At 44.3% G+C, this 25,502-nt stretch overlaps 1 protein-coding gene across 1 annotated transcript in view; it reads left to right on the top strand.

Moving 5' to 3' along the window:
- The window catches only part of LOC146188136 (cytochrome P450 3A8-like), a 37,562-nt gene extending 12,957 nt beyond the window's left edge, over positions 1-24,605 (top strand). Inside the window, exons 4-14 of the mRNA XM_084603078.1 lie at positions 2,186-2,282; positions 2,718-2,843; positions 7,864-8,101; positions 10,221-10,351; positions 11,477-11,543; positions 13,201-13,279; positions 17,420-17,528; positions 18,453-18,544; positions 21,400-21,540; positions 21,879-22,041; positions 24,368-24,605. Of these exons, the coding sequence (XP_084459204.1) occupies positions 2,186-2,282; positions 2,718-2,843; positions 7,864-8,101; positions 10,221-10,351; positions 11,477-11,543; positions 13,201-13,279; positions 17,420-17,528; positions 18,453-18,544; positions 21,400-21,540; positions 21,879-22,041; positions 24,368-24,445 (1,321 nt within the window). The 3' untranslated portion in view covers positions 24,446-24,605. The remainder of the gene's footprint in view (positions 1-2,185; positions 2,283-2,717; positions 2,844-7,863; positions 8,102-10,220; positions 10,352-11,476; positions 11,544-13,200; positions 13,280-17,419; positions 17,529-18,452; positions 18,545-21,399; positions 21,541-21,878; positions 22,042-24,367) is intronic.
- Positions 24,606-25,502: the final 897 nt, after the last annotated feature.

The following is a 25,502-nucleotide window of genomic DNA, read 5'->3' as shown; positions in this document are numbered from 1 at the left end:
TTGAAAACTCTCATGTAGCAGATACAAATATTTCAAATTTCGCAGAGTACTTTCACCTGAAGGAGTAACCTTAAAAATTGATAGGTGACGAGCAACTAAAGGTGCAGAAGTGACGACCGCCTTTTTCCAGCACTTTTCAAGACCAAGCATATCCCCCTGGACGGAAACACATACTAGGTGTGTTTTCGCTGCGTCATTTTCGAGCATGTAGGTTACAAGTACGCACACACAGAACCTATATTTCATGACCTTAGATTAGAACCATTACCGAACCTGTTCAACGCAGTTCTGCTAATACGTTATCATACTTATCGCATAAATAGTGACGCTTTCCTTGAAACACTTGCAACGCTGACTCCAGTTGAAAAAACGTATGGCACACGAAGCCATGAGGTTTGGAAGATTCCCCATACCCGTACCAACTATGGCCGCCAAATGTTGATGTACATGCTACCACAAGCTCTTAATTCCTCTGTTAACAAGTCCAGTGAATCTATACAACAGTATGTCCTCAAATCAAAATATTGTTAACACATGCAGTTCTTTACCACCCAATATTAGTCCTATCCTCTAAATGTACTCTGTAATATATAAAGCCGTCGTTATGTTTATAAGGGCTTTTTCTTGTTTTGTTGTGTTTTGTCCGCTGCTGTATTGCACTGTAAGCGGGGTGCTAGCCTTTGTCAAGCCATCGCAGGCTTTTTGCTAGCACCCTGCAGCATCACGAGTACTGTATAATCAGTGTTGATGCTAAATAAAATTATTTGTATTTGTATTTATTTGTAAGGCCTTCGACTGCCTGGATCATAACATTCTTCTTCCCAAAATCCAAGGTTTCGGAACCCCTCAGCAACAATTTTCAGATAGTTTTTGTTAAACACTACAGCTCATACCTTTTTACAAATAAAACAAGGTGTACCGCAATGAAGCGTTTAGGTGATTCATTATTTAATACATATATTAATGACTTCGTAGAGATAATAGAGTAAAGTTTGCATTGCACGCTGATGATAGCACTATTGTAATTTATGGCCCTGATGTTGATAACTTAATAATAAAGTGTAATATTTTATCCCAGCTAACTGGTCGAAGTTAAATCGCCTTCAAGTTAATTTAGGCAAAAATAAAGCAATTATATTTCGCGCTAAAACAAACTGCACAAAAGTTATGCCATAAAATTGTGTGCCAAGACACAGAGATTGTTAATCAGCATAAAATCTTTGGCGTACACGTTTCCTCACATCTCAACCTGAGGCACTCATGTTGATTACCTTTGCAAAGAGCTTTGCTCTGTTAGAGGGGCACTCTCTCGCTGTCGTAGAATACTTCCACCATTGATAAAAATTGACATATATCATGCTCAATCTAACTCACATATCAAATACTGCCGTCTAGTTTGGTGAACAACTGCCAAAACTAATTTAAATAACCTCATAGTCATACGGAAAAAATAATATTCGCTACATTACCGACATTGAACCCATGGAAAGTACAACTGACGCATTTGAATCCTTTTATATAGTAAGTGTTGACAAGCTGTACGAATTTCGTTTATTACAATCAGTCTATTTGTCATGTAATGAAATTATAAGCCTGTTAAATTTTTTTGCATCTTTAGAGCGGTGAAATATTAGCGTGGAAAGAAGAAATACTGATGCTTGGTGCTGTTCCTCGTTTCCGTTGGTTTTATAGATACCAGTCAATAACGCATAACTTGTCAATAACACTTCAGAAATACGGTTATACAGAGGGATTGAACAAAAAACAATGACATTTTTTTTGTGCACCTATGATCTGTGTGTCTTGCTTATCTTGCAACGTATAACATTTTTATTGTTCTACGAAGTGCCTCTTTTAGTTCATTGCGGGTTACAGTATTTAAAATAACTATAGTTCCATTCTGTTCCATTTCTTGTCTTTGACATTATTAGTAGAGATATTTTCAATGCTTTGTTATGCTACTACCTTGTAAATGGTCTCTTGGGCCTCGTCAACCTTTTGTGTAGCTCTTAGCCCACGAGACGTACCATCGAGTTCTTTCTGGAAAATAAAGTTGTATTGTGTTGAATTGTATTGTAATGTACCGTAATGTATTGCACTGTGTTGTAATTTGCGCGCACCTGTTTAGCCATACTCTATCCGTGCTACTTTAGTCAGGACGCCACAATGAATTTCATCTTTGAAGATTCTACAATGGCGATCTGCCTATGTTGGTGGTCAAGGATTTGGACTTCCTCTCGTATATCTTCATAAAGAACTTCCAGAATTGCACGGACAGAGGAGTACGTATCTGCGCTATGCACACTGTCACTGATCCCAACGCTTTGATGGATATTCCATTGCCGGCTAAGAACTTTCACGGTCTCTGAACCGGCCACGCAGCGAAATCTTTCAGCAGTTGCTTTGCAGGATATGTAAGAAAGTAAATAGTCGTGTCCGGCGAAGAGTCGGACACGACTGAACGACTGAACTGAACTGAAATAGATTTGCAAAGTAACATACAAGATAGTAAAATGTAAAGTCATTGTAGTAAAAACACTTTGTGGAGGACCGGCGTAGTTTAATACCAGCGGTAAACATTTTGTAACAAGCGGAAGTTAGCAGGACAGCAATTGTGAAGTCAAGTGGTGCGCAAGGGAGGGACCACATTAAATTCATTTACCGCCTTTCACTATGACACTTGTCCGGAAAACTTATTCCTTCGCGCTCGTTTCCAGGTCATCATGCGGACGGATGAAGAGCACAGCTTCCTCGGCCAGGGCATCATCCACGCCAAGGGAGCGCACTGGAAACGGACGCGCACCTGCCTCTCGCAAGCATTCACGTCAAACAAGATGAAGCAGGTGTGTCTACTCAGCTTGTCGTGTCGAGTCCCTTCGAAATTCAAAACTGTCCATTAGGGAGTGGTTACTACCATGACTGTTCTTGTAGTAACCATCATCGTATTCAACACAAACAGGTGCAGCGGGTTCTAGCAAATTCCCCTGCGCCATGAAAGATATTCAATCTTCCTCAGCGGAGCTTATTTAAAACCGCAAAATTAGGCGGGACAAGAAAGTGTTTATTGTGAAGCCATGGCTTTTCACAAATCTTTGAACTACGTGTTCAAAAACCTAACTTAAAATCTTGTTAACATTGAGTCAAAAATTTGAAAACCGCCCTTAAGAGACAGGTCAGATATATCCCAGATTCTATGCACAAAATGCATCATGCATGCCAAGTTCGCCTATATTTATTTATTTATTTACCCTCAGGGCCCAAGGGCATTGCAGAGGGGAATGGGGGTGAACTAAAGAAAGTTAAACATAATACAGCAAAAAATAACACAAAACTAAAGGGTCAATATACAATAAATGTTAACGACTGCGCAACAACATATAAAAATACAAAATCAGCAGCAACACAACCAAGCAGTAGATTTTGAACAAGCAAAAGCACCGAGAAACGACAGCAAAAGTATGTGAAACATTGGAGCAAAAAAGTTTAGTAACAGCTGTACGAAAGGCAATGGCATCTGTAATTTCAGCAATGGCACGAGAAAGGCTATTCTAACTGTTAGAAGTGCTTGGAATGAAGGATCATGGCAGTATTTGGTGCGACATAATGGAATTCCTACTTTGTGACGGTGATCAATGCGTGATGAAGTGTAGGACGGTTTCGTTACAACTTTCTGTCTAAGATATGTATTATAGTGAAAAATCTTATGAGACAAACATAGCCGAAATACTTTTCTGCGTTCCGTTAGAAGAGGCAATGACGGGGAAAATTTCATAGCAGTCACGCTAGAAGTGCGTCCAATGTCCAATGTGAACGCGGGGATGATAGTCCTGCATACCAATGAATATTTATTCTATTCCTAATCAATCCAATCCGAAATGCCAAAAACGAAGGGGAGGCTGTGAAACAACATAACAGATGGAGGACCCCACCTGCCGCCAAGTCAGACCTATCTGCCTGCGCGGATTCATTTGACACCATAGGCTTTTTTTTTTTTTCAGAAGAGTCCCTATCCTCAAGAAAAGAGAAATAGAAGTCAGGCGATAGAATAGAGCCAGCGCTTTCAACCTCAGTTCCATGCTGCATGTAAAAGTACAGGCAAGGCATTTGTATGGCCACCTGAAACGTGCTAAGGGGGAACGAGTGAATAAGGGCGTATAAGAGTGGAGCTGCAGCACAGTGGAAACTTCGGGAGCCCTAACCTTTGATTACCTTTTTGGCGTACACTTTTGTCAATTACATACGGCGACTTTTTTTATATCGTACACTCCATATTGTGGTGACCTCTGCAGGAATTGCGCTGTTCTTTCGCATCCTGACAAAGCTGCCCAGCACCGCTGTCTAAGTTAGAAGAAACTAAAAATATACAGCCCCCACCCTTCTCCCTGTTTTTTATCAAACTTCTTACGAAGAATATCAAGACAACAGTTGACGGTCGACTGAAGTTCATGCACACCAAACTTCTTGGATTTTCACAACAGCCAAACTACACAGCCGCATATATACAACTGCTTTGTATGAAGCAAGCAATGCTGTAATGGCAGCTAGTTAGTTTCCTGTCATCATGTAAGCGCTGAACATAAACTCAAGACGATTCACTAAATGTACGGGGTACCAGTCTTGTCTTTTTTTAGTGAATCGTCTTGAGTTAAAGTTCAGTGCGCTTACAGATGTTGTCTGAAGCACCGGGAATATAGCATCTTATTCCTGATGCAGTTTCAAGTCCAGGATTCAGAGGCTCAATAGTTCATCTTGAGGCAACTGCGGGATATTGTACGATACACTATACAGACGTTGATGGGAGCCATCTAAAATTGCGATGCGTTGGAAAACAGCTTTCTAAGTTATTCTTGCGCCTACAACACGCTAATTTGTCATAGAAAACTATTGGGCTGCATTTTAGAAATACTTTCGCAGCCACCTTGCTGCAAATAGATTTTATGAGCATTTTGATAGAAATTATCAGAGCTTCTGGTCACTCTTACAATGCTACTTGTAATCTTAATTTTGCACTGATTGTAACTAAGATACCATAAGAAACAATGCAGCGCATTTTAAAAATTAATTTTAAAAACTGCAAGTCTACCGAAAGAGCTCCTGCCAACAAATTGATGGTTCTCGTGCTCTTTCTCATGCGGTTACTTGTTCGGTTGCAGAATGTGGAAAAATTACGTTAAAAGGCACGGTGGCCTTCGATATCCAAGGCGCAAATTCGTCTTTAGATTTCATCTATTCTTTGCACCTCAATCTATTGTATGTCATTTATTTAGAGCAAACTTCCTCTCTATATACGCTATAGCCTAAGACCTTCTCTGAGGAAAATGTGGTGTCTGCGTTGTCAACGTTGCCGTTGTGAGCGAAAAATCACGGCCATCGCTCCGGCAGGCTAACTAATTGGCAGGTGAAATCGCCAAACAGTGATTAGTCGATCAGTTGTGTAACATGACGATACCACAAAATTAAGAGCAGCTGTTAACTCGGGTTGCTTATTTCAAGTGGGCAGGTGGAATAATAATCGACCTTCTAGTGGTCTTGTATGCTGAATCAGGCAACTTCTAGGTCATCCAACTACGTTAGGATGGCTTGTTTAAAGAGGGGCAAAGTATACCTACTTCGGGAGGTTCCTTACGACAGTCATTTAAATAACGTGGTAGCTGATGACTGATGTAGCTAACATGAGCGCATGTAGACTTAAACGATATGCTATGGGGTTGTGCATCGAGCGACGCCTACGCCAAGATTAAGGAACATTGGGACAGAACGTTAAAAAGTGCTTCACTGCATGATCAGCTTCGGGCTGTCCAGGAGGCCTGCGCGGCGGCGGAGAGCTTCGGGCTCTCTGTGCCAACGTGAGAGCTGCCCTCTACACCTGGCGCCTAGCCGAGTGTCCTCCAGGACCCCTACTGTGGGAAATAAAGTTTTCCCAAACCAAAACACGGACACAGAGAGAATATAGGGACCCAGCTGAGCGCTTGTGCACATGTATTATCTGTGTGTACGTATTTATGCGCTACCCTTAGCTATGTATTTTATACCAACTTGTCCGCATAACTGCGTGAGGACTGTATGCTTATAAGGATATTTGAGATATTAAATATACACCAGTTAGGTGATTGCTAACTAAGGAAGAGGTATCTACCTGTACGCAAATGAGGAACCGTAAAGTTAGCTGCACACGGTTGTCATTACCGCTTTCGCTATACCCCTAAATGCGGAGCTTAAGCGTCCCCCGTCAGTTTTATCGAATTTTACGAGCATTAGCTCTTTCGGCTTACATTTGCCGCTTTCTCGTCCGCTCTCAGATTCAAGATGGCGGTCAAGTCACGTGATCATATCTACACCATTGCAAATCATTTCTTCGCTACTACTTGACCACACATACAATGGAGTCCACCATGTGTGACGTCGTGATTCCCCAAAGTCATGCGACCGAGCCGCCCCCCCACCACAATCACCACCATCCCCACAACCGCTGCGTTACCTACTATACTATAGATCAGCCTCATATAACCGCCTGGAAATAGGTGTGCGTACATACTTAAAATCAGCATTGATGGCAAAATTGAGGTCTATGTTTGAGGTACAGGTTCTGAGTGGTGCCAAACGAACGGCACCAAATGGCGCACAGAGTTGTTTTTCGACGTGAATCCTAGCATGTGCGAGGGGTTCACACAGATGACCTTTGGTCCTCGAAACCTTGATGAAGTGCGACTTTCGGGGGGTCGTGGCGGGCGAACCACTTGTTGACAGGTGCGATGGATACCAAACGAATCGCTGTTTCGTGATGTACAGGTGCGGGCATAGCTAAACGAAGCACGCTTTACCGTTCAAACTAAAATCATTTCGTCCACACGTTAAATAAGAAAACAATATTTGCGTCTACTACTGGTTCGCATATACCATTGCTGGCAATTTCGATTATGCAAGGCGTGAACAATTTTAGAAGGATATAGTGGGCTACGTTTACTTTTGTCTGTACCGGTATACGTGGGTACCAAAATGGAGGACCTGAGATTAACTGCTGTAAAACTCGAGCCAATACTGCGAGCCAGATGAATCGTATACCTGCGGCGGTCGCGTTCTTTTTTTTTTATTTCGTGTTTTGTATGTGTTTTTCTATGTCTTGCCCTCAGCCGGCGCTTTGCTTCAGAATATTTTTAACCTCACCTCCATCCCTTTTTCCCTGCACCATAAAATAAAGATATAGTTTAGTTTATGGGGTTTAACTTCCCAGAGTGGCTGAGTCTATGAGAGACGCTGCAAAGGAGGGTTCCGGAAATGTCGACCACTTTAACGTGCACTGACATCGCAAAGCGCACAGCCGCCTTGCTTTTCGCACCCATCAAAAAGTGGCTGCCGCGACCGGGATTCCATCCCGCATCTTTAGCTACAGCCCTCGAGCGCCCACTGAGCCTCAGCACGGCATGAAACGGTGTCAGGACGGTATGAAAACAATAATAAAACGTTGTCTAGTGTGAAAATATGGTCAACAGCTTTATTTTTTTACTTTAATGGTGCCTCAATGCGGTATAACGCACTTTAATGGTACACCTAGGTGTTCAGCGTCCATAGCGAGCCGAAAAAAGCCGAATTCCCCAGCCGAAAAAAAACTGTGCCCTCACTTAACGCGCGCACACTACTAGTGCGCATCTGGGATTGATAGAGGTGAGGGCAGAGGGCAACTAACGTTTACCTAGCGCCGAGTGACAATTTTTTCCACCGGCGTAAACAGGTTCATGCTCATCACGTATACTGCCGTGTTTTCCGCCCGAAAGTACTTGGCGCAGGGGACGGATATCGCTCTCGCTCTTTAAGCCGAATGGCCAAATGTGATCGTAACATCGTGCAGCCATTGTCTTCACGCAGACCTTACCGGCACTGAGTGAATCAGCAGACCTGTTCATGGATTTGGTGGCCGAAAAGGCGAACGCCGGTGTGGAGTGGTGCGTGGCGGAACCTTTGCAAGGCCTCGCCATGGACTACGTCGGCCGCGGGGAGTTCGGCTTCGACTGCTGCTTCCAGAAGAACCTCTCGCACCCCTTCCTGAACACCGCCCGCAGCGTCCTCCACGGAGTCATGTCCGGACCTTTCCACATATTTGCGCGTGAGTTGATGGGACGTGCAAGCCGCGGGGCTAGATGGCAGAGGAACTCGACGCTTAAGAAGGAACTTCCGCTAGCTAGTTTTACTATTAGGGTTGTGCAAGATTCAGACGTCAGAGTGTTTGGTAATTTTGGTTGGCCTAGCATGTGTGTCTCGTTTATGCCGTTACACTCCAAACAGTCTTAAGCGTAAGCCGTACTAATTTAGAATTTTTTTATTTTGTCATTTGCAAAATTTTCCACAGGACCATATATAAAAAAGAAGCCTGATTGAGGTAAAATAAATATAATACAAATTGTTATAAGGCCCGTGGTTGAAAAACTCCGGGATGGCTAACAAATGTACAAGAGCCTGCATAAACAAAAGAACACTTACTCTAGCACAGATATGTAGCTGCAACAGTCCGAGAGATAATTACGAAGTGAAGCATGCAGGAAAGCCTCATTTATAACCTGATGATGGCACATGACGACAGCTATTACAGGGCAGTTCCACATGGCGCTTGCATCCGTAAGTCTCCGCCAAAATGGACCCTTTTAACGTTTTTTGCGAAAGCAGTTCTAGTCCAGTGTTGGTGAAAACCGACCGCTTTTCGCTAGAAGCAGCCTGAATCGTGAGCATGCTCGCCTCTTCGTCATCTCCTCTGTCCAAAGCGGTGGCTCGCGCGTTAGAAGCAAAGTGCTAACACAATAGCCCTCTCTGCAGAGTTAGTCTGCGTCCCTATAGTGATCGGGTGCTGGAACGAGTTAGGAAGCAAATAGTAGTTTAGTAGGGTGTGGTTGGGGAAACGCAAGGAGTAGAGAGGCGGGACGGGACGACCGTGCAGCAATCTGTTGAACCAGGGGTCAGAGATTTGCAGAGTGCTATGTGTGTTACATGTCCATATGTCACGTTGAATGGCGCGACAGGTGCAGTGCAAATAACGGCGATCAGGACGTGTAGGATTCCGCGAAGAAATGCTAGATGCGGACAAGTCAATGCTGACAGCGAAGGTTGCCGACGAAAATGCGAGAAGATTGAGAGTAGATGATAACGATGAGTTTAGTTTAGTTTACAGGGTTTGGCGTCTTAAAGAGGCTCAGGCTATGAGAGACGCCGTAGTGGAGGTCTCCGGAAATTTCGACCACCTTGGGTTCTTTAACGTGCACTGACATCGCACAGCACACGGGCGCCTTGCTTTTCGCCTCCATCGAAAAGCGGCCGCCGCGGCTGGGATTCGATCCCGCATCTTTGCACAGTGCAGTCGAGCGCCCTAACCACTGCACCAATGCGACGTGCTGAAAAAGATGTAATGAATAAATAATAATAAAAGGATTTATCATAAGAGCAATACTTGAAAAGCAATCGGTGAAAATTGATTTGTAGTGAAGCTATTAGGGATACAAAGGGGAAAGGGAAAGACGAACTGGGAATCATAATATACGATAAAGTTATGAAATGTCTTTATTGCGGTCATCTCTGATTTAAAAACGCACTTGATAAGGTGAACGTTTACGCATTTCGCCCACATCGATGCTATTCTTTGGCTCTAACGATTTTGAAACGAAATTCCCTAACGTTATTTATATAGAATACACTACAACCACTACTCACTGATTCGATTCTGTGCAATCGACGCGGCCCGTTGTCACGAAATCATGCTTGACATCCTTATTCTCTGAAAAATCAGCACCGATGTTTTGCATCAGCAATGTTACAGCGTCACAAAGGCCGCGTAGACGATAAATGTAGCCATAACGGCACTTGCTGCAAAATGCAAACAGTTTGGCTCCCGAGCTGGCGGTAAAGCTAGATAAAGGCAAACATGAAACCGCAGAAGGAAAAAAGACCAGCACGAGCGATAAATACCAGTAGACTGAAGTTAGCAGTAGTTTTCGTTATCATACCATTGAAGTAAACGCTTGCTTGTCCATTTATTTGCACCGTGATTATTTCACTTATTACCAGCTGTACATATATATATAACTGAAATGTTTGTTTTTTATTGCGGGTGTATATCATACACAAACTTATTTTTGCAATCGTCATTGATAATTTCGAGGAGTCAAAAATGTATGTGCGATATTCAAGCCAACCCTAACTGAGACAGGTTTTCTTTTTCCTTTTCGCTCTCTTTACAGACTCAACAACGACTTTGTCGGGTGTGGTAGCGCCGATCATGTGGCTGAACGAAAAGCTCGGCTCTTTCAGCTACAGCGCCTTCAATAAGGAAACCACAAGAGTCGTGGACCTTAGACGGAGAAACCCTAAGGTAAGCGAACAGTGTCTCCTTCCGATAAACCTGCAAAAGCTGTGGCACCGACGCTCTGTTTTCGAAGAGATTTGAAGTGAACTCCTTCTACAATCACGGGCTGAAATGAAGCCGTTTCTTTGTTATAGTCCTCAGAAAGTGTAAGTGGCGTTCTTCAAACACCGTCTTCAACGCATTATTCGCCCAATATCAGCCCTAAACGCTAAAGCTACCATTTCATTCACAATTGTTGTTTATTCTAAAACGCAGACATGACCTCATGAAAGGTGAATATGTGCGCTTAAAGTGAAGAGTAGCTTGTGACTGTATAGATCGCGGCATTTATTGGGGTAGCCATCACGGGTTTTCCTTTCGGGCGAAACAACGCGTCGCGTTACTTGTGGTCTAGTTACACTGAGTGAAGCTACTGTGCAGGCTCATCATCGCTACATCGCCGGTTCTGCATCCGATGTTATGGCTACTCGCTAAGGCTTCTTCTATGAGCGAAGCTGCGGAAATAGTATTGAAGACCGTCTTGGCCGCTGATGTTGAGAATCAGGGCGTGTTGTGGTCCTGGTGCCGCATTCAGTGGCGTTCTCATCCGACCCGTGGCGACATCGTTTTCATTAGGGAGGCGACGCTGTGTGAGAAATGGAAATAAATATTCCATAGCAGCGAATGATGCATCAGGTAGCGGGAAAGGTATCGCAGATGCCTTTAAGTTGGTGTGAACACAGTACAGTGAATACAATACAGTACTATTCGGTGTGCTTGCGTCGAGTACAAGATGAGTCATTCAGGCATTGCAAATGGGAGCAAACAGTACAAAAATGAAGACCCAAAAATCCACTGAACTGTAGAGTTGCATTACTGGGTATGGGCCAGCGCCAAATTGATATGCGAAGCTGCCGTCTTCGTTGTAAACACGCTCTAACTTTTCAGCTCGTAGAGTTGAGAGTCGCGCTATGCACCAAAGAACCTTAATACGAATTACCGTTCGCATATAAGTGAGTGGCCTATGCGAGCTCACTGCGAAGAATCAAGCGAATGATGCTCTGACTATGCTTAAAAAGCCTGGAGCCTTAAATAATTCATTTGCTCATAAATCTGCTCCTCCAAGCGTAACAGATTTCCTTCTTTTTTCAGGTAAGATATCCGGACCTGCTGCAGGTCATGCTCGACGCGCATCAAGAAGAGACCAAGCAAAAAGAGGGTACTTTTTTATTTTTCTTACTCAGAAACCTCATTAAAATCTATTCCACATAGGCCCAAGATCATTAGGTTTGCCCTGCAGCCAGCAAACTTCTAATTCATTTGACAACACCGTCGATAAAAAAAAAAAAAAAGCTGAATATTTCTTACCTCGCTTTTTTTTTAATTCTAATCATTTCTGGGCCCACACACAGAAACTTTCTTCTATTCAGTATGGCCTGAGTGTGCTACACTATGAGAAAAACAAAAAAGGAGGACCTGCGGCAGCCAGCCAAAGAACATTTCGTGAACCGTAAAATTCGTTCTTCAGGGCATGAAGCCATAGCATTAAAGGCTCCCTTCAGCGGTCTTTCATCATCTTTTCGTGTCATTTCGCCCTCAACGACACTGTTTTTCTATTTCTTTTTTTTTTATCAAAAGACATACATACCTTCACTCGATGAAGTCGAACGATTGTACATCTCTGGCCTAGAGATTGAGTAGTGATCCAAGGATCAAAGGGCTCATTGTCTTCTAAGTAGCACAAATTTATTTTCCGTGCTAATACGTTACTTTGCATACACGTAATAATGAAGTATGAGTCGTGCTCCAGCCCTAAATTCCCAATTCGTTAATGTTTTATTCATTTTAATTTTTGTACGACATCGAGACTATCTCAATAAATGCATATTTTCACTGCGCAGTTCTGAGGTCTACACCAAGTGTTCCGCTGTTGAGGTTTGCACTGTCGCATTAAAATATCCTCTACAGGATGCATTAGAATAAAACAGCAATGTATATTGATCGAAGCGCATCTAATGTGCTACAAAACATTTCGGAAACTTGGTATCTGTTGAGTACGTTGCCTGTAGCCCAACAACTGATATGCAAAGACTTATGCTTAAAAAGACACTCATCCGTCCGCTAATAAATAACGGCTCCATTTTGTTGTCTAAAAATGTAATCTATAGATAGGAAAGCAGTTCATTTGTTAGCCGAAAATACGACAGACTGCTCGACTTCGGCTTTAAAATCTTTCTACTTCGTTTTTGTTATTTTCACGAAATTATCACTTACTACTGCTACTAATACTACTACTACTACCAACTAACAAACTAACTTTCGTCCGCTATCGGCAACACCAATTTTGGTGCGCCGGTATGCCTAGTTCAGTAACTACAAATGTGCAGTGTTCGGCTGTTCATATTTCGCTACTGTGAGTTCCTGTACCGGTTTTCCGAAGCCCATCATTCCCCAACGCGAAATCACGCATTAAATATTTATCATATTTACGTGTGCAATGGCATATTCATACACTGCCTTTTCTATCTACGAGTCATTGAAAGCTGCATCTCTTTTTAGGTGAAATTCGTTCATTCCCAATTAGGAAAACATTTGGACGACACTGATATTTTCTTATGCGAGCGCAGTGTGCATATTCCTTTTTAATACTTTTTTTAATACTGAATAGCTGCTTAATTAGGCCCGTGTATTTTATATCCAAAATCCTGAAGCTCCTTTTGTGCTCCAGTATGTACAAGCGAATAAATCATTAAATACAAGTGCATATTTTGTATATTTTTCTTCATTCGTAATTTCTGGCCTGTGAGGCGCGAACATATATGACAATCCGGCAGTTCGCTGCGAATAGCCAAAGCAACCAACTGTACTTCTTCCAGGCGCCGTTGACGGGAAGACAGCAAACACCATGAGTCTGCTAGAAGTAGAAGTCAACACGACCATAACAATGCTGGCAGCGTAAGTATAATTCCGAGTGTTATGGTGACTAAATGCCTCGTGTTAAAATTCTGCGGAAGAAATCAATGGTTTCGTTGAATGATTTCAGATCTTATGCCACGGAAGAAGAGAGTGGTTGCGATAGTCATGCGTTGAATTGAGTTTTTCTTTTAGAGGGTTAAGCTCTAGAGAGTTCATTTGTGAGTTTCGCTTCCTACCGCATTGTTCCTGGACATATTACCTCATGCGCTACACTGAGAGGCCGATGTACTCGTGCGCGACAAGTTGTTCCATCTCGCACTGTGTAGCACGCTTTGTCATCTTCATCCTCGTGCCCAGGCACGAGAGCACTATGTTTCGTCACAGCCGATCGCGCCTCGTTTAAAACTGCAACACACTCTTGCGCTGTGCAGCAAGCATCGTCGTCTTCATCAAGTTCCAATAGCAAGACACTCTTCCACTGTACGTTGTACATAATCATCTTCATGCAGCTCCATCTTCGGCGCTCCTTCATTTAACATAGATAAATATGGCATGTGCATGCGCCATCTCGATAAAGATAGCGACCGCACCCATGCCAGAAAGGCTGCCGTGACCATCTAACGACGCCAGACTAGCCCATTGCCGAGAAGCTTACCAAGAGCGGAAGCGAGCCAATATCGAAGCGACAGCAGCGACTGCGCATGCGGCTAACGGATAACTCTCGTAAAACTTGGTTAAAGGATGTTTGAACGTCTACAATTTTTTTCGGTGGTAAGGCGTACATGGTGCTTAACATCGAAAGCGACGAGGGCTAAAGGCAGGTTGCAGTGTTGGACTTCGTGTTAATTTCGACCACTTTGGGCTCTTTATTATGCACTGACGTCGTCCAGTACACGGGCGCCATGCGTTTCGCCTCCGTAGAAACACCTTCGCCGAAACCGTGATCAAACAAGCGCCTGCAAGCTCATCAGTCTAGCGCCCTGACCGCTGAATCATCACGTCGGCGAAAATATTGAAGTTGCAGAAAGATATGATGCCATTTCCGTATTCTTGAATCAAATGCGCTTTTGCGTATAGAATGCAATAATTGTATATGCTTGGCGCTAAACAAGTAGCCTACCCCAATCTTGTGCTAGTGTCTCTTTGTTATTGTGTGCGCATCAGCAAAGCTGTTCCGAGTTATCTGAGTGGGTTTCACGTCCCGAAACGAGCGCGAAGGCCCTTGTGAGTTATGCATGTATGTTGGTAAATATTCTGCGCATTTTTAGTTCTGAAGTTCTTGCCTTAGCTACCGCTGCAGGTTCTCGAAAATGTTCACATGCCTTGATTTGCAAAGTTGGCTCTAGCCCATTGTTGTCCAGCAACCGAGCGTTACGCAAAAAAAAAAAACGTGAATGACGGCACGATAGTTACACTATCGCTTACGAAGCGTAGTCCGGGCATGAATTCACACTAATGAATTCATTGTCATTAACTAATGGATATATGAGCATAAACTTCAAACATCGCCTCTTAGCGATGACTGATCAATTAGTTTTAGCGAGCACCACCATTCTCGCCTTTTTAATTTTCTTCTGAATTGCAGGCTTGTTATGCCACTTAGGTTACGGCGAGACTTAGAAAATTGTCACATAAAGGAAAGGCTAATAGCGCAACAAAAATACACTCCCAAATAGGCACAAATAGACACACAGGACAGGTGTGTCTTCTTTCCATATCCCTCTGCGTTGTCCTACACTTAGTAGAACCCTTTTCGTTAGCCTCCATGTTTCATCCTCATAGGTGGGTACAGGTAAGATGCTGTTGTATAGTTTCCTCTCGAACGATACCGGTAAGTGGTAATAGATTTATACAGCCCTTTTTAATACATTGTCATTAGGCCGCGCGGTGCTAGGCACGTGACATTATATACCGACACAGCTATTCTGGTACCCTGGACTAATTCTGGTACCCTGGAACCTGCCCAATGCGCTCTTATATTCAGGGAAGAGTAACTGCAGAACGCGTCATTTTGAGACTGACATTGTAAATTTCAAAATGCAAATAAACCCTTTGTGTAGAGTTAAAGATTCCTTGCTACCACTTTCGTAATTCATGAGTCTTTCACGGGATAAAAATAGCTGCCATTCAACTGCACTTGAAGAAACCCACTATCGTTAGCTGTGAAATTGTGGGAGCACAGCCCGATCCTACGACGAAGTGAGCAAGTACAGCGATACTTTGGACAAAGCTCCTTTTTCGAGCTGACTAAGTTTGCATTATCCTTGTTAATGCTGCTCTGATCTAACGCAGGGTTTTTACGTACGTTCAGTTAACTGAATATCATTTTATGTAAATAGGGAATAAAATTTCAACAAAAATGACGAACCCAATCGAAACTCTCCGAGCCAGACTCCGAAGGCAGAGTAAATGCTTATCAAGGTATGAAAAGCGCGCAAATCTGATCCAAAGATCTGCACAATATGGAGGTGAACGCTAGCAACGCGAGGAGCGGACAGACGTCCGCAGTTTGCGGCAAACCAACGTGAAACAGAAGAAAGACGTATTTATGCTGTGGGGCCCCTGCGGCCTGCTCAGCATTTCAAACTACGCGCGATTTTTACGGAGCCACCCTAGTCGTCATAGATAAGGCATAAGCGGTAATTCGGGGAGCTGCCCTATAGCGGGGATAGATCAGGACAGCGGAAGTGAGAGGCAGAGTGTGCTGCAGGAGCCCGGCTGGGCGGTTGCACAGTCGGCGAGTGGCACGGGCCCGTCGGATTTACAGTCCCGGCCAAATAATACGGAACACGGCTCCGCGATAAAACATTTTCTCACCAAGCGAATATTAGCAAGTATCTTACATATACAGTATGCAAGAACATGCCACTAGTACGCTCGCGTAAGAATTCGATTAAACCTCGTATCTTCTCTGCGAAAGGCATGAGAAAAATTCGGACATCAGAGGCGTGCTCCGTAATATTCCACATTTGTGCACGGACGGTAGAGCGGAGCCTTGCCTGGACGAAGACTGAACCGGTGCCTCGGGAGATGAATTAGGCCCTCTTACATGAGTTGCTGCCGCTCGAGAGGCAAAAATGTTCCTTGTACCGCTCGGATCCATTTGACCCCGTCGCATCACGCTATTCGCGCAGCATTGTGTTTTACCTTGCCGCGTTAAAGCCCTGATCACCGTTCTTTGCTAATCGTGACATTGCGTCCTCAGGATTGTCGACTGTGCCTTTGCAAAGTGCTTTTTTTTGTTTATCCGGAATAAGCCGATGTTTTAGACTTGCTAGAGTTATCACTCTTCTGGCGAGACAACGGTCCCGTCATCTAGAAGGCGGTGCCTACAGTGCCAATGAAAGTGCCTGCGGCCATCTGTTAACACCCAAAAAAAAAAAGTGCTGAAATTTTATTAAACGAATTAAAGGCAGGCGGACTATTTTTGAGAATGAAAGTATTTGCAGCCCGAAGTTTCTATTCAAATCGGAAATATGGGTATTTTATGTTTTTAAAATACATCTACATTGTTTACAGATTGAACAGCAGAATAAATGCGTAAAAAAAATCTTTTGGATGCAAATATTCAATTTAATGGTTTCTAGGGGGTTTCGGGGCTTCCTGTTGCGGATTTTCAATTCAACACGGGTTGGGCGGTTCTTAGTTCTGTTTCGCTCATGAAAGTCACCGGACATCTGTTAAGAGGTTGCTCAGTTCGCCTTCGCTCGTGGAAATAGCCGGTCACCTTTAGAGCGGTCTCTTCCTCTCTCCGAAGGAGTTACTAATCACGTAGCATGCTGCGGAAAAGTAAAACTGATGCCTACATATCACATGAATCTCATTATCTTTCAACGTTTTAATATAGCAAATTAAAGCATCAAGCATGCATTTATTGATGTTGCTAAATGATACTTATATTCAAATGAGCATGGATGTGTAAGTTTTTAATAATCACCTTGCGACATTAGAGCACACTGCAGCCCCTTCAACTTGCTTACTGTCCTGCTGTGTTATTACAGCTCTCGTGAATTTCACAAAATCTCTGTCGCCAACAAGTTTGATTCAAGCTCTAGCAAAATGCTCCCGTTTATGTTTTCGTTCTCAGTCTCGAGATGAAGTTTGTACGATATTATATCAGCCCAACTCATTCAAGCGATTCGACCTGACCGCTTTTTAAAACTTTTTTCTTCCCAAAAGGTTTGAAACCACGTCCACTGCGATGGCTTACGTCTCATACGTTCTCGCAAAGTACCAGGATATCCAAGACAAAGTCAGGAAAGAAGTCATCTCAGTCATCAGCCAATATGTAAGTGTGTTGACCTTTGTAAATGATAAGGGGCTCCGAAATATAGACTTCTCAATTTGCCTTAAAGCTCTGCATTCCATATGCTCTAAACGGCAACGACCCATTCCAACGAAGCGTCAAGGCGAAACTTTCTAGCGCACCAGACTTGAGCGGAAGCGCTGTGAGCTTAACAGATTATTTTATTTTGATCCCGACGATATTTGCCACTGGGGCTCATGGGAAAGTGCAGTGTTTCTGAGGTCTTCCATCCAAATCGTCCTCGAGTTGTGAGGAAGCAGTGAGTGATCGCTTGACTATCGGTGTCATTGGGAATTTTGATGAAGTGCCAGATCACGTCATTTAGGTGCCTTCCGCCTAGCGCAGCCTTGCTCTGCTTTTTCCACAAAGACTTAAATTTTCGTAGTCCATCACAGCATCCATTACATGTGGAGGCTGCTTGGTTTAACTATATACAGCGCAGTACTCTTGTATGAGTTTATCGTTTGAGGAGTATAGTGCACCGGCTGCCTTTATAATAGCAAGGGCAAGGTGTCAGAGAGAACAAGCGAAAGTCCGGGCGCCGCTATTTGGGTAGAGTACGGCAAACGTAATCAAGCTATACCACACTGAAAGTGCACCTTCCGTCTTTGGTTTCAAGTGGTAAAACAACATTTGAAAGTCATGTGAAGGAAGGCAAGAGAGAGAAACCCTTTAATGAAAAGCAGAGAAGTAGCTGACAATTAAAAAGTCGCTGGCGTGCTACTTGCGCGGAGAAGGGAACTGGGCCAGTGTGAATATTTCAAGTAAGGGGTGTGCATAGGCTTGCTGCTCTATCTAGTGGTGCATAGCGTATTGACTATTAGATAACCTGTTAGCATGAAACATTGACCAATAGCTAACCTTCCTGCCTTCCCGTTCCTTTTTTGCCTCTCTCTCTCAATCCAGGGTAAGCTGGATTACCCGGCGGTCATACAGGGAATGAAGTATATGAGAAATGTGGTGCAAGAGACAATGAGGATGTATCCACCAGGCGTTGTGTGAGTACAGCCATGATTTAAATCATGCATGAAACATGACACGAAAACTAAACAAAGAAAACAAAACAGAATGAATGCTCATTGTCAAATCGACCTCAAAAATCATTGCCCTAGCTTCTTTGCCGGCAACCCGTGCAGGTTATCTTTTTCTTCTTTTTTTTTTTTTCAAACCTCTAACTTGCCAAGCCTTGCTTCACTATGATAACACGGCAGTTTTTTTTTTCGCGCGCTCGCGATATGAGTAAATAAGTGCCTAATGAAAATTTGAGTCATTATCTCGATGTAATATTTTTCGTATTTTAGCAGTCGGCTAGGTTGGGTTTTAAGCTTCTACAGTGACAAAACCTCGGCCTGAATGTGCCCTCATGTGGTGCAGAAATTACAAAGCGTGAAGATGATATATACTTCCTGGCGCAAAGAATCATGGTGTTAGGCCTTCTGTTTGATAACAGCATCATGATAACTGTGAAAGGTATGGATAAAGAGTTAGAAGGCTTCTATGCGCAGAAACGAAACAGAATTTCAAGCAATTGAATTTAAATTCAAAAGTGCATTTTTTTTTTCTCAAACAGTAACCCTCTAAAATATTTCTCTACTCCTTCATGTTTATCACACCAAGCTACAACATAAATGACACGCCGTTTGATAAATGTTTCATGCGTGTATAGGGGCATCATTCGATTGAATTCTCGCGCGCCTCTCGAGAAACACCTAAGAATAACCTAAGCCCGGTGGACAGCAGCGGTATGGCGGTGTGGAACCTTTCGGAAAGGTTGCGCCCGCTGAACAAAACTCGACTTGTATCGTTCCTTTGAGCAATTGTTCCGCGTCATAGCTCTACTTCCCTTCCTTCTTTTGCATCATAACATACAAGGACGATTATCAGCGAACGCGGTGATATCGTTCCGGTTATCTCATCATGCGCGTCGCTGCAATCCCACCATGGCGGACTTTACCCCTGTTATCGTTGCGTCTTTTATCTCCAGGTATCAGTATGTGCGTAAATGGGCCTAATGCGGAACCTCCAATGTCGCGCGAGTCTTGCTTGTGTGCCTTTTTGGGGTTCAAAACATAGGAGGAGATGTGCAGAAACACGTTTAAAAACCAGTTTCTCTCCTCACTGGTTAAATAGAGTTGTGGCTTTAACATAACTGTACTTGACGAGATGATTTGGTTTGGTTGTGGGGTTATAACATCCCAAAGCGACTCAGGCTATGAGTGGAGGATTCCGAAAATTTCGACCACCTGCGCTTCTCTAACGTGCACTGACATCGCACAGCACACGGGCGCCTTGCTTTTCGCCTCCATCGAAAAGCGGCCGCCGCGGCCGGGATTCTATCCCGCATCCGCGGGCACAGTATTCGAGCGCCCTAACCACTGCATCACCAAGGCAGGGCGTAGTGACGAGGTTCAGAAGTGCAAGATGCCGGGCTAGTTGGTACTGCATAATTAAATAAAACAGCGCAAGGAACGGGACGAAACACGAAGGAAGGGAGACAAAGACACAGGCGCTGACTAACAACTGAAATTTTATTCCACACCTCTCTCTTTGTACCTTATATATGTGTCCTGCTTCGGAATAAAATTTCAGTTGTTAGTCAGCGCCTGTGTCTTTGTCTCCCTTCCTTCGTGTTTCGTCCCGTTCCTTGCGCTGTTTTATTTCATTATGTAGTGACGAGGTGGAGTACAGGTAGCGCCCGATTTCCGCACTGCAGTTCAATCATAATGAGCCTCCAGCCGACGGATCACAAAGTTTCGGCTGTCAGACAACACGTCCTCGAATTTTTCATTTCAAAGGCGTATTTATATCAGTCAGCACTTGGCACCTGAGTCAATTCTATGCACAACTTGCAGCTATAAGTATCATTTTAAAGCAGTTTTCTTTTCTCAGGTACCCACAGATGTGAAGATAGGTTAGGCATAAAATACAATCACAAGAGAGCTCAAGCCCTCATTTGTGATTGTGTTCTTGGCGCAACCTGTATTTCCATTGTCATAAACGAACTTGTCGAACAACGTATCCTTTTGAGGTAAACTCAGGTCATGAATGGAACACTATTCCACAAAAGAGAAGCACATGAAAAATTTGTCTTTGCAGCGCTCAACTGACATAGAAATATAAAAGCGGGAAAAATGTTCAACTTAGGGTGAATACAGCACAGGCAAGCTACACAAAGGAACCTGGTAGGTGTAACCCTGAGAGGCATGGTCAGAGTGCAGTAGGCCAGGCACCTTACGCGAATTAATGCTACGCTAGTCGAAATAAACACGAAGAAATGTGCATTGCTTCTAACGCGAAGGTAAGGTAGCTGATGGTCACTAAGGGCAACCGACTTACCCCGCCGGGGTGGCGCAGTGGTTACGGCGCTCGACTACTGTTCCCAAGGACGCGGGATCGAATGCCGGCCTCGGCGGCAGCTTTTCGGTGGAGGCGAAAAGCAAGGCACCCGTGTGCTGTGCGATGTCAGTGCACGTTAAAGAACCCCAGGTGGTCAAAAATTTCCGGAGTCCTCCACTACGGCGTCTCTCATAGCCTGAGTTGCTTTGGGACGTTAAACCTCACAAACCAACCAACCGAGTAGATGCTGAGAAAATGCAAGCGCAGCAGGGAGCGAATGCATAAAATCAAGGAGATGGATGAGAGTAACGAAGTACTTTGGGGCAGGTTGGAATAGCACAACGGTGGAGGCCGGTGCTCTGTAGCCGCCCTGGACTGCTTTCGAACAAAACAAAGTTCCGCAACGCTTGGGTCACTTCAAGCACTAGAACATCGATGCACAGTTTGGGGACGGTGCATGAGTGTCAGAAGACTTTCTTTTTTCATTCTACGATAAATTGGCGTTGGCACTGCGCAGATTCACCACCAGGCGAGCCGTGAGAGATTTTGAATACAACGGCATCAAATACAAGGCTGGCACATCGATCCTGGCACCGACAATGCAAATTCACATGGACCCACGCTACTGGCCCGAGCCCGAAAAGTTTGACCCGGACAGGTGCGTGGTAGTAATGCTCAATACTCGCTCGCCATGAATTCGCGGTTGAACTACGCAATGCTGCTTGTGTATGAACTTTATTATGAATTCTATTTATTTACTTTAAATATTTATTTATTACTTTTATTTATTTATTTATTTATTTATTTATTTATTTATTTATTTATTTATTTATTTATTTATTTATTTATTTATTTATTTATTTATTTATTTATTTATTTATTTATTTATTTATTTATTTATTTATTTATTTATTAGTCGATCGATGCTTTAAATTATGTGTTGACTGTTTTGATGTTTGCGTTATTTGAAGATAACAGCGTTATTCATCCATTTAGATTCCTACCTGAAAATGTGGCAGCCAGGTCGTCGATCGCCTACCAACCCTTCGGCGCAGGGCCCAGAAACTGCATCGGCGAGCGCCTCGCAATGCTGGAAATCATGTACACCATGGCGAGGATCCTTGAGAAGTACCGGATGACCCTCGGAGAGTCCCAAAAGGTGCGAAGTCCACGCCGTAGCTATATGCAGCCTGTAAGCAGCCTCCCTCCCGGTTAGAGTTTGTATCTCTGCCAAAGAGTAACCATTTTGTTCTTCTTTACGGTATAAATTCGTTTTTAAGTTACACCAAAGAAGATATTGTCAAGTAGAGGTGACAAGGCCGTAGACACCAAAAGATGCCACATGCGTGATAGTACAGAAATTAACTCGTTATTGGGCTCACTTGCGCCTGCAAGAGAACTAAGCAACTCGGCGGCGAAGATAGCAACAAACGTGCTCGGCGATCGTCGAACGAAGAATAACTGTCGCACACATCAACGTTCAATTTAAAGGCGGCAAGAAACATCTAGATAAAGCTGCAAACGGTGGCTAGCACAACTTAGAACATTGCGGAAGCATGCGCGAGTGGCAGGAATCTTCGAGACCCATTCCCAAATGTTACTTTCGCTTCGTTTGATGCGCTTCTTTTTGTGTACACCCGGCGTACAAGGCGCGTCGGTTGATATTTAAGGGTGCGCTTTGTAATTCTCGCATTCAGAATAGGCTGCATATATTTCTTATAGACTGTGCATAGTCGTCGGCGAAATAAGCCCATAAGGGTGTGTGTGTGTGTGTGTGAGGGGGGGGGGGGGGGGCATAATGTTGATAGGAACATATTATGCAGCATATCTCAGCTAAGTTGGACAAAGACTGAATAAGAACGGAAGTGTTCTTCCCAACTGAAATCAAATTAGTGTTGTTAGCAGTCATGTAAAGTACATCATGGTAGTTTTCCCTTCTGTCTGCCTAAATAATTAGTCGACGTTAACGAAACAACTCTTTAAATACCGATTGTGTAAGAATTTTGTGTTTGTGCCAAGGAAATAGTCCAAACTGGGTGTTTCAGACAAAGAAGTCCGAGCGTAGTCCTTTGTATTCGTCAAAATTGAAACACACGTAGTTTAAAAAACATACTACGTAACAGCGTGCTCCGTGCACCCGATGCACAGCGATTGCAGCGCTATCATCCATGGCATGGCAATACGCTGCCTATTTCGTCCTTTCTGCGTTGCTCCCGAAAACAGCTTCGCTTTGTTGCTGGTCGCGAAATAAACGTCGAAGACTGCTGAAAGCGCGCTTTTCTGGCGCGTTGGCCAAACGCCGATGGTTGTTATCCCTGAGGCAGGAGCAGCGCAAAGCTCTTATGTTGTGGGCATCGCAGAAGGCTTTATCACGTCTCGGTTAAGTACGTCAGCGCTCCTTTCCCTGACCTCGACGGCCAGAGTGACTCCGCCACGTCCACTCCAGGCGAGCAGCACTGCGCGCGACGGCGCTGTCGACGGATGACGATGGTCTCACCCGACCACCGGCCGAGCGTCTTCTTTTATGGGCCAGAAAGCCGTTGGTACTCGAACTGTCCACTCCGGACGCTGTAGTTGGCTGCTGGCCAAAATACCCATTAACAAGCGCGCTGGGCCCCGCCGATGTGTGAGGAAGCAGGAGAGAATGCGCACCTAGATGGCGCTGGTGGTCGTCGAGGTGCCAGAATGGCTGGCATCTGCGCGGACAAGTACACACAATCCAGATAATGATGCTTCTCCTAAGTGCTCTATTGCCATGCGGAGTAGCACCGGGCATGTAAAGGGGGTGTCAGGCGCTCCCCACACTCGATCGACTCCAGTCGTCGGCCGCTGCAGAAGCCTCGAGAACCGCGGCTAGAAGCCCGATAATAACAGCGCTAACCTTGCCCCTTTATTCAGTCGCGTATGTGAGCGCTGTGATCGCGGTGCATTGGGGCGCAGGAGTGCATAACCAAAGTCACCCCCTCAGCCCTCCAATTAACTCGGCCCTGGACTAGCTGCATCCGCTTGATCCCTAATCCTTCCTCATCCGTCCACCTAACTTTCTGCCTCCCCCTGCTACGCTTTCCATTCGTTGGAATCCAATTTGTTACCTTTAGCGACCATCGGTTATCCTGTCTTCGCACTAAACGTTTCATGGATTATTTTTGTGGTGATTGAAATCATTCCTTATCACACATGGCCGCTTAGAGCGATAGTTACAACTTTAATTAGTGAATTTCACGATTTTTCAAACAAACGCAGCAAAAATGCGAGTGGTTACATTTATGATTCCTAACTAAAATCGCGATTTCGGTTGGAAAAAACACGTAGGTTTTTGTATTTTTTTTTAACTTGGTCCGCCTTAGCTGGGCACTCCTCATATTCCTGAAAGCATAGAATAATTTACAAAGGTATTACGTCTAGTTCCTTTCACTGGCACGAGAGGCCGCGTCCGAAGCACCCAACACGTCACTGAATGCGTCTCTTTTTTCAAATCTCTGCAGAACAAGCTGGAACTCAGCTTTCATGCTTCAGTGTCAGCGCCAGCGCATGGCCCATACATCAAGTTCGAGAAGATCTGAAGACCTCTTCCTCTTCGACGCGGTACTGAAGTCAGCTCGTCGCAAACTTTCAGCAAACTGCATGCATGCTAGGATGTCACTTCATTGTACAGAACTGTGTGCCATCGAACTACACCACATCATAGGGAGGCAATTTCTCAAATAAAACTCGCCACCCGAAAACCCACCTGAGTGCTATTATGCCTTGATTCATTCCGTCTAATGCTATTTCGAAACTTCCCGCAGGGGGCATCTGCTAAAGCAAATGTTTGCCTTTTACATGCACACCACGGACCCCGAGCATCCACGCTTAGCCGTGTGTGGCATCACCGTGTCTGGGGAAAAGAGGATCCTGGTGGTTGAGCCGATGCCTAGTGTTTGGACCTTAAAGGCCCCTCGGCAGAGAAGGCACACAACTTTGGCCCGCGCTTCCCATAGACGGCACCTCCGGGCTCATCCACCCGGGGGAAATCAGTAGTCGCCTTTTCCTATCCTCCCCTCCATCTTTCACTTTCCTATCTCCTTTCTTAAAACCGTCCTGTATTCTCCTACGTTCTTGATTTATTCCTTCTTCCAGGCGGCGAAGGTTAACCTCATGTGGCAAACCTACCCTGAGTTCTGCCATATATGATTATAGTCGCGGTGTACGGCTGTCGTAGGCATGACTCATATCGAAGTTTTTGTCCCGCCCCTAGTTGGACTCCGTGGTGGGTGGCTGCCACCGCGGCCGTACAAAGTTTTTGTATGGCTCCTTTATTTTTCCAAACATAATTTCCCTCCGAAACGAGGGTGGACCAATGTGAGTGCTGAGTTCTACCCTAAAACAAAAGACGTATTTCCGAAATACCACATTGTTCACTTGAAATGCCGGAAAAACCAGCCAGGAAAATTTTTTCATTCGTTGTTGCAAAGTGCCTCAAAGCTGTCATAGGCCCCTGTTATAAGGCCACGAAGCTTGGCAGCGGTGACTTGCTCCTAGCACTAAATTACAAACACCAAGTGTCGAAACTTCCAAACACAAGTCATTGGGAGACATTCAAGTATCCATCACGCCCCATAGGTCACTAACTACGCAGAA

The sequence above is a fragment of the Amblyomma maculatum genome, chromosome 5 (genome assembly GCF_055883805.1).
Source record: "Amblyomma maculatum isolate TAMU_Amacu chromosome 5, ASM5588380v1, whole genome shotgun sequence".
NCBI lineage: Eukaryota > Metazoa > Arthropoda > Arachnida > Ixodida > Ixodidae > Amblyomma > Amblyomma maculatum.
This window is presented reverse-complemented; position numbering and strand designations above follow the sequence as displayed.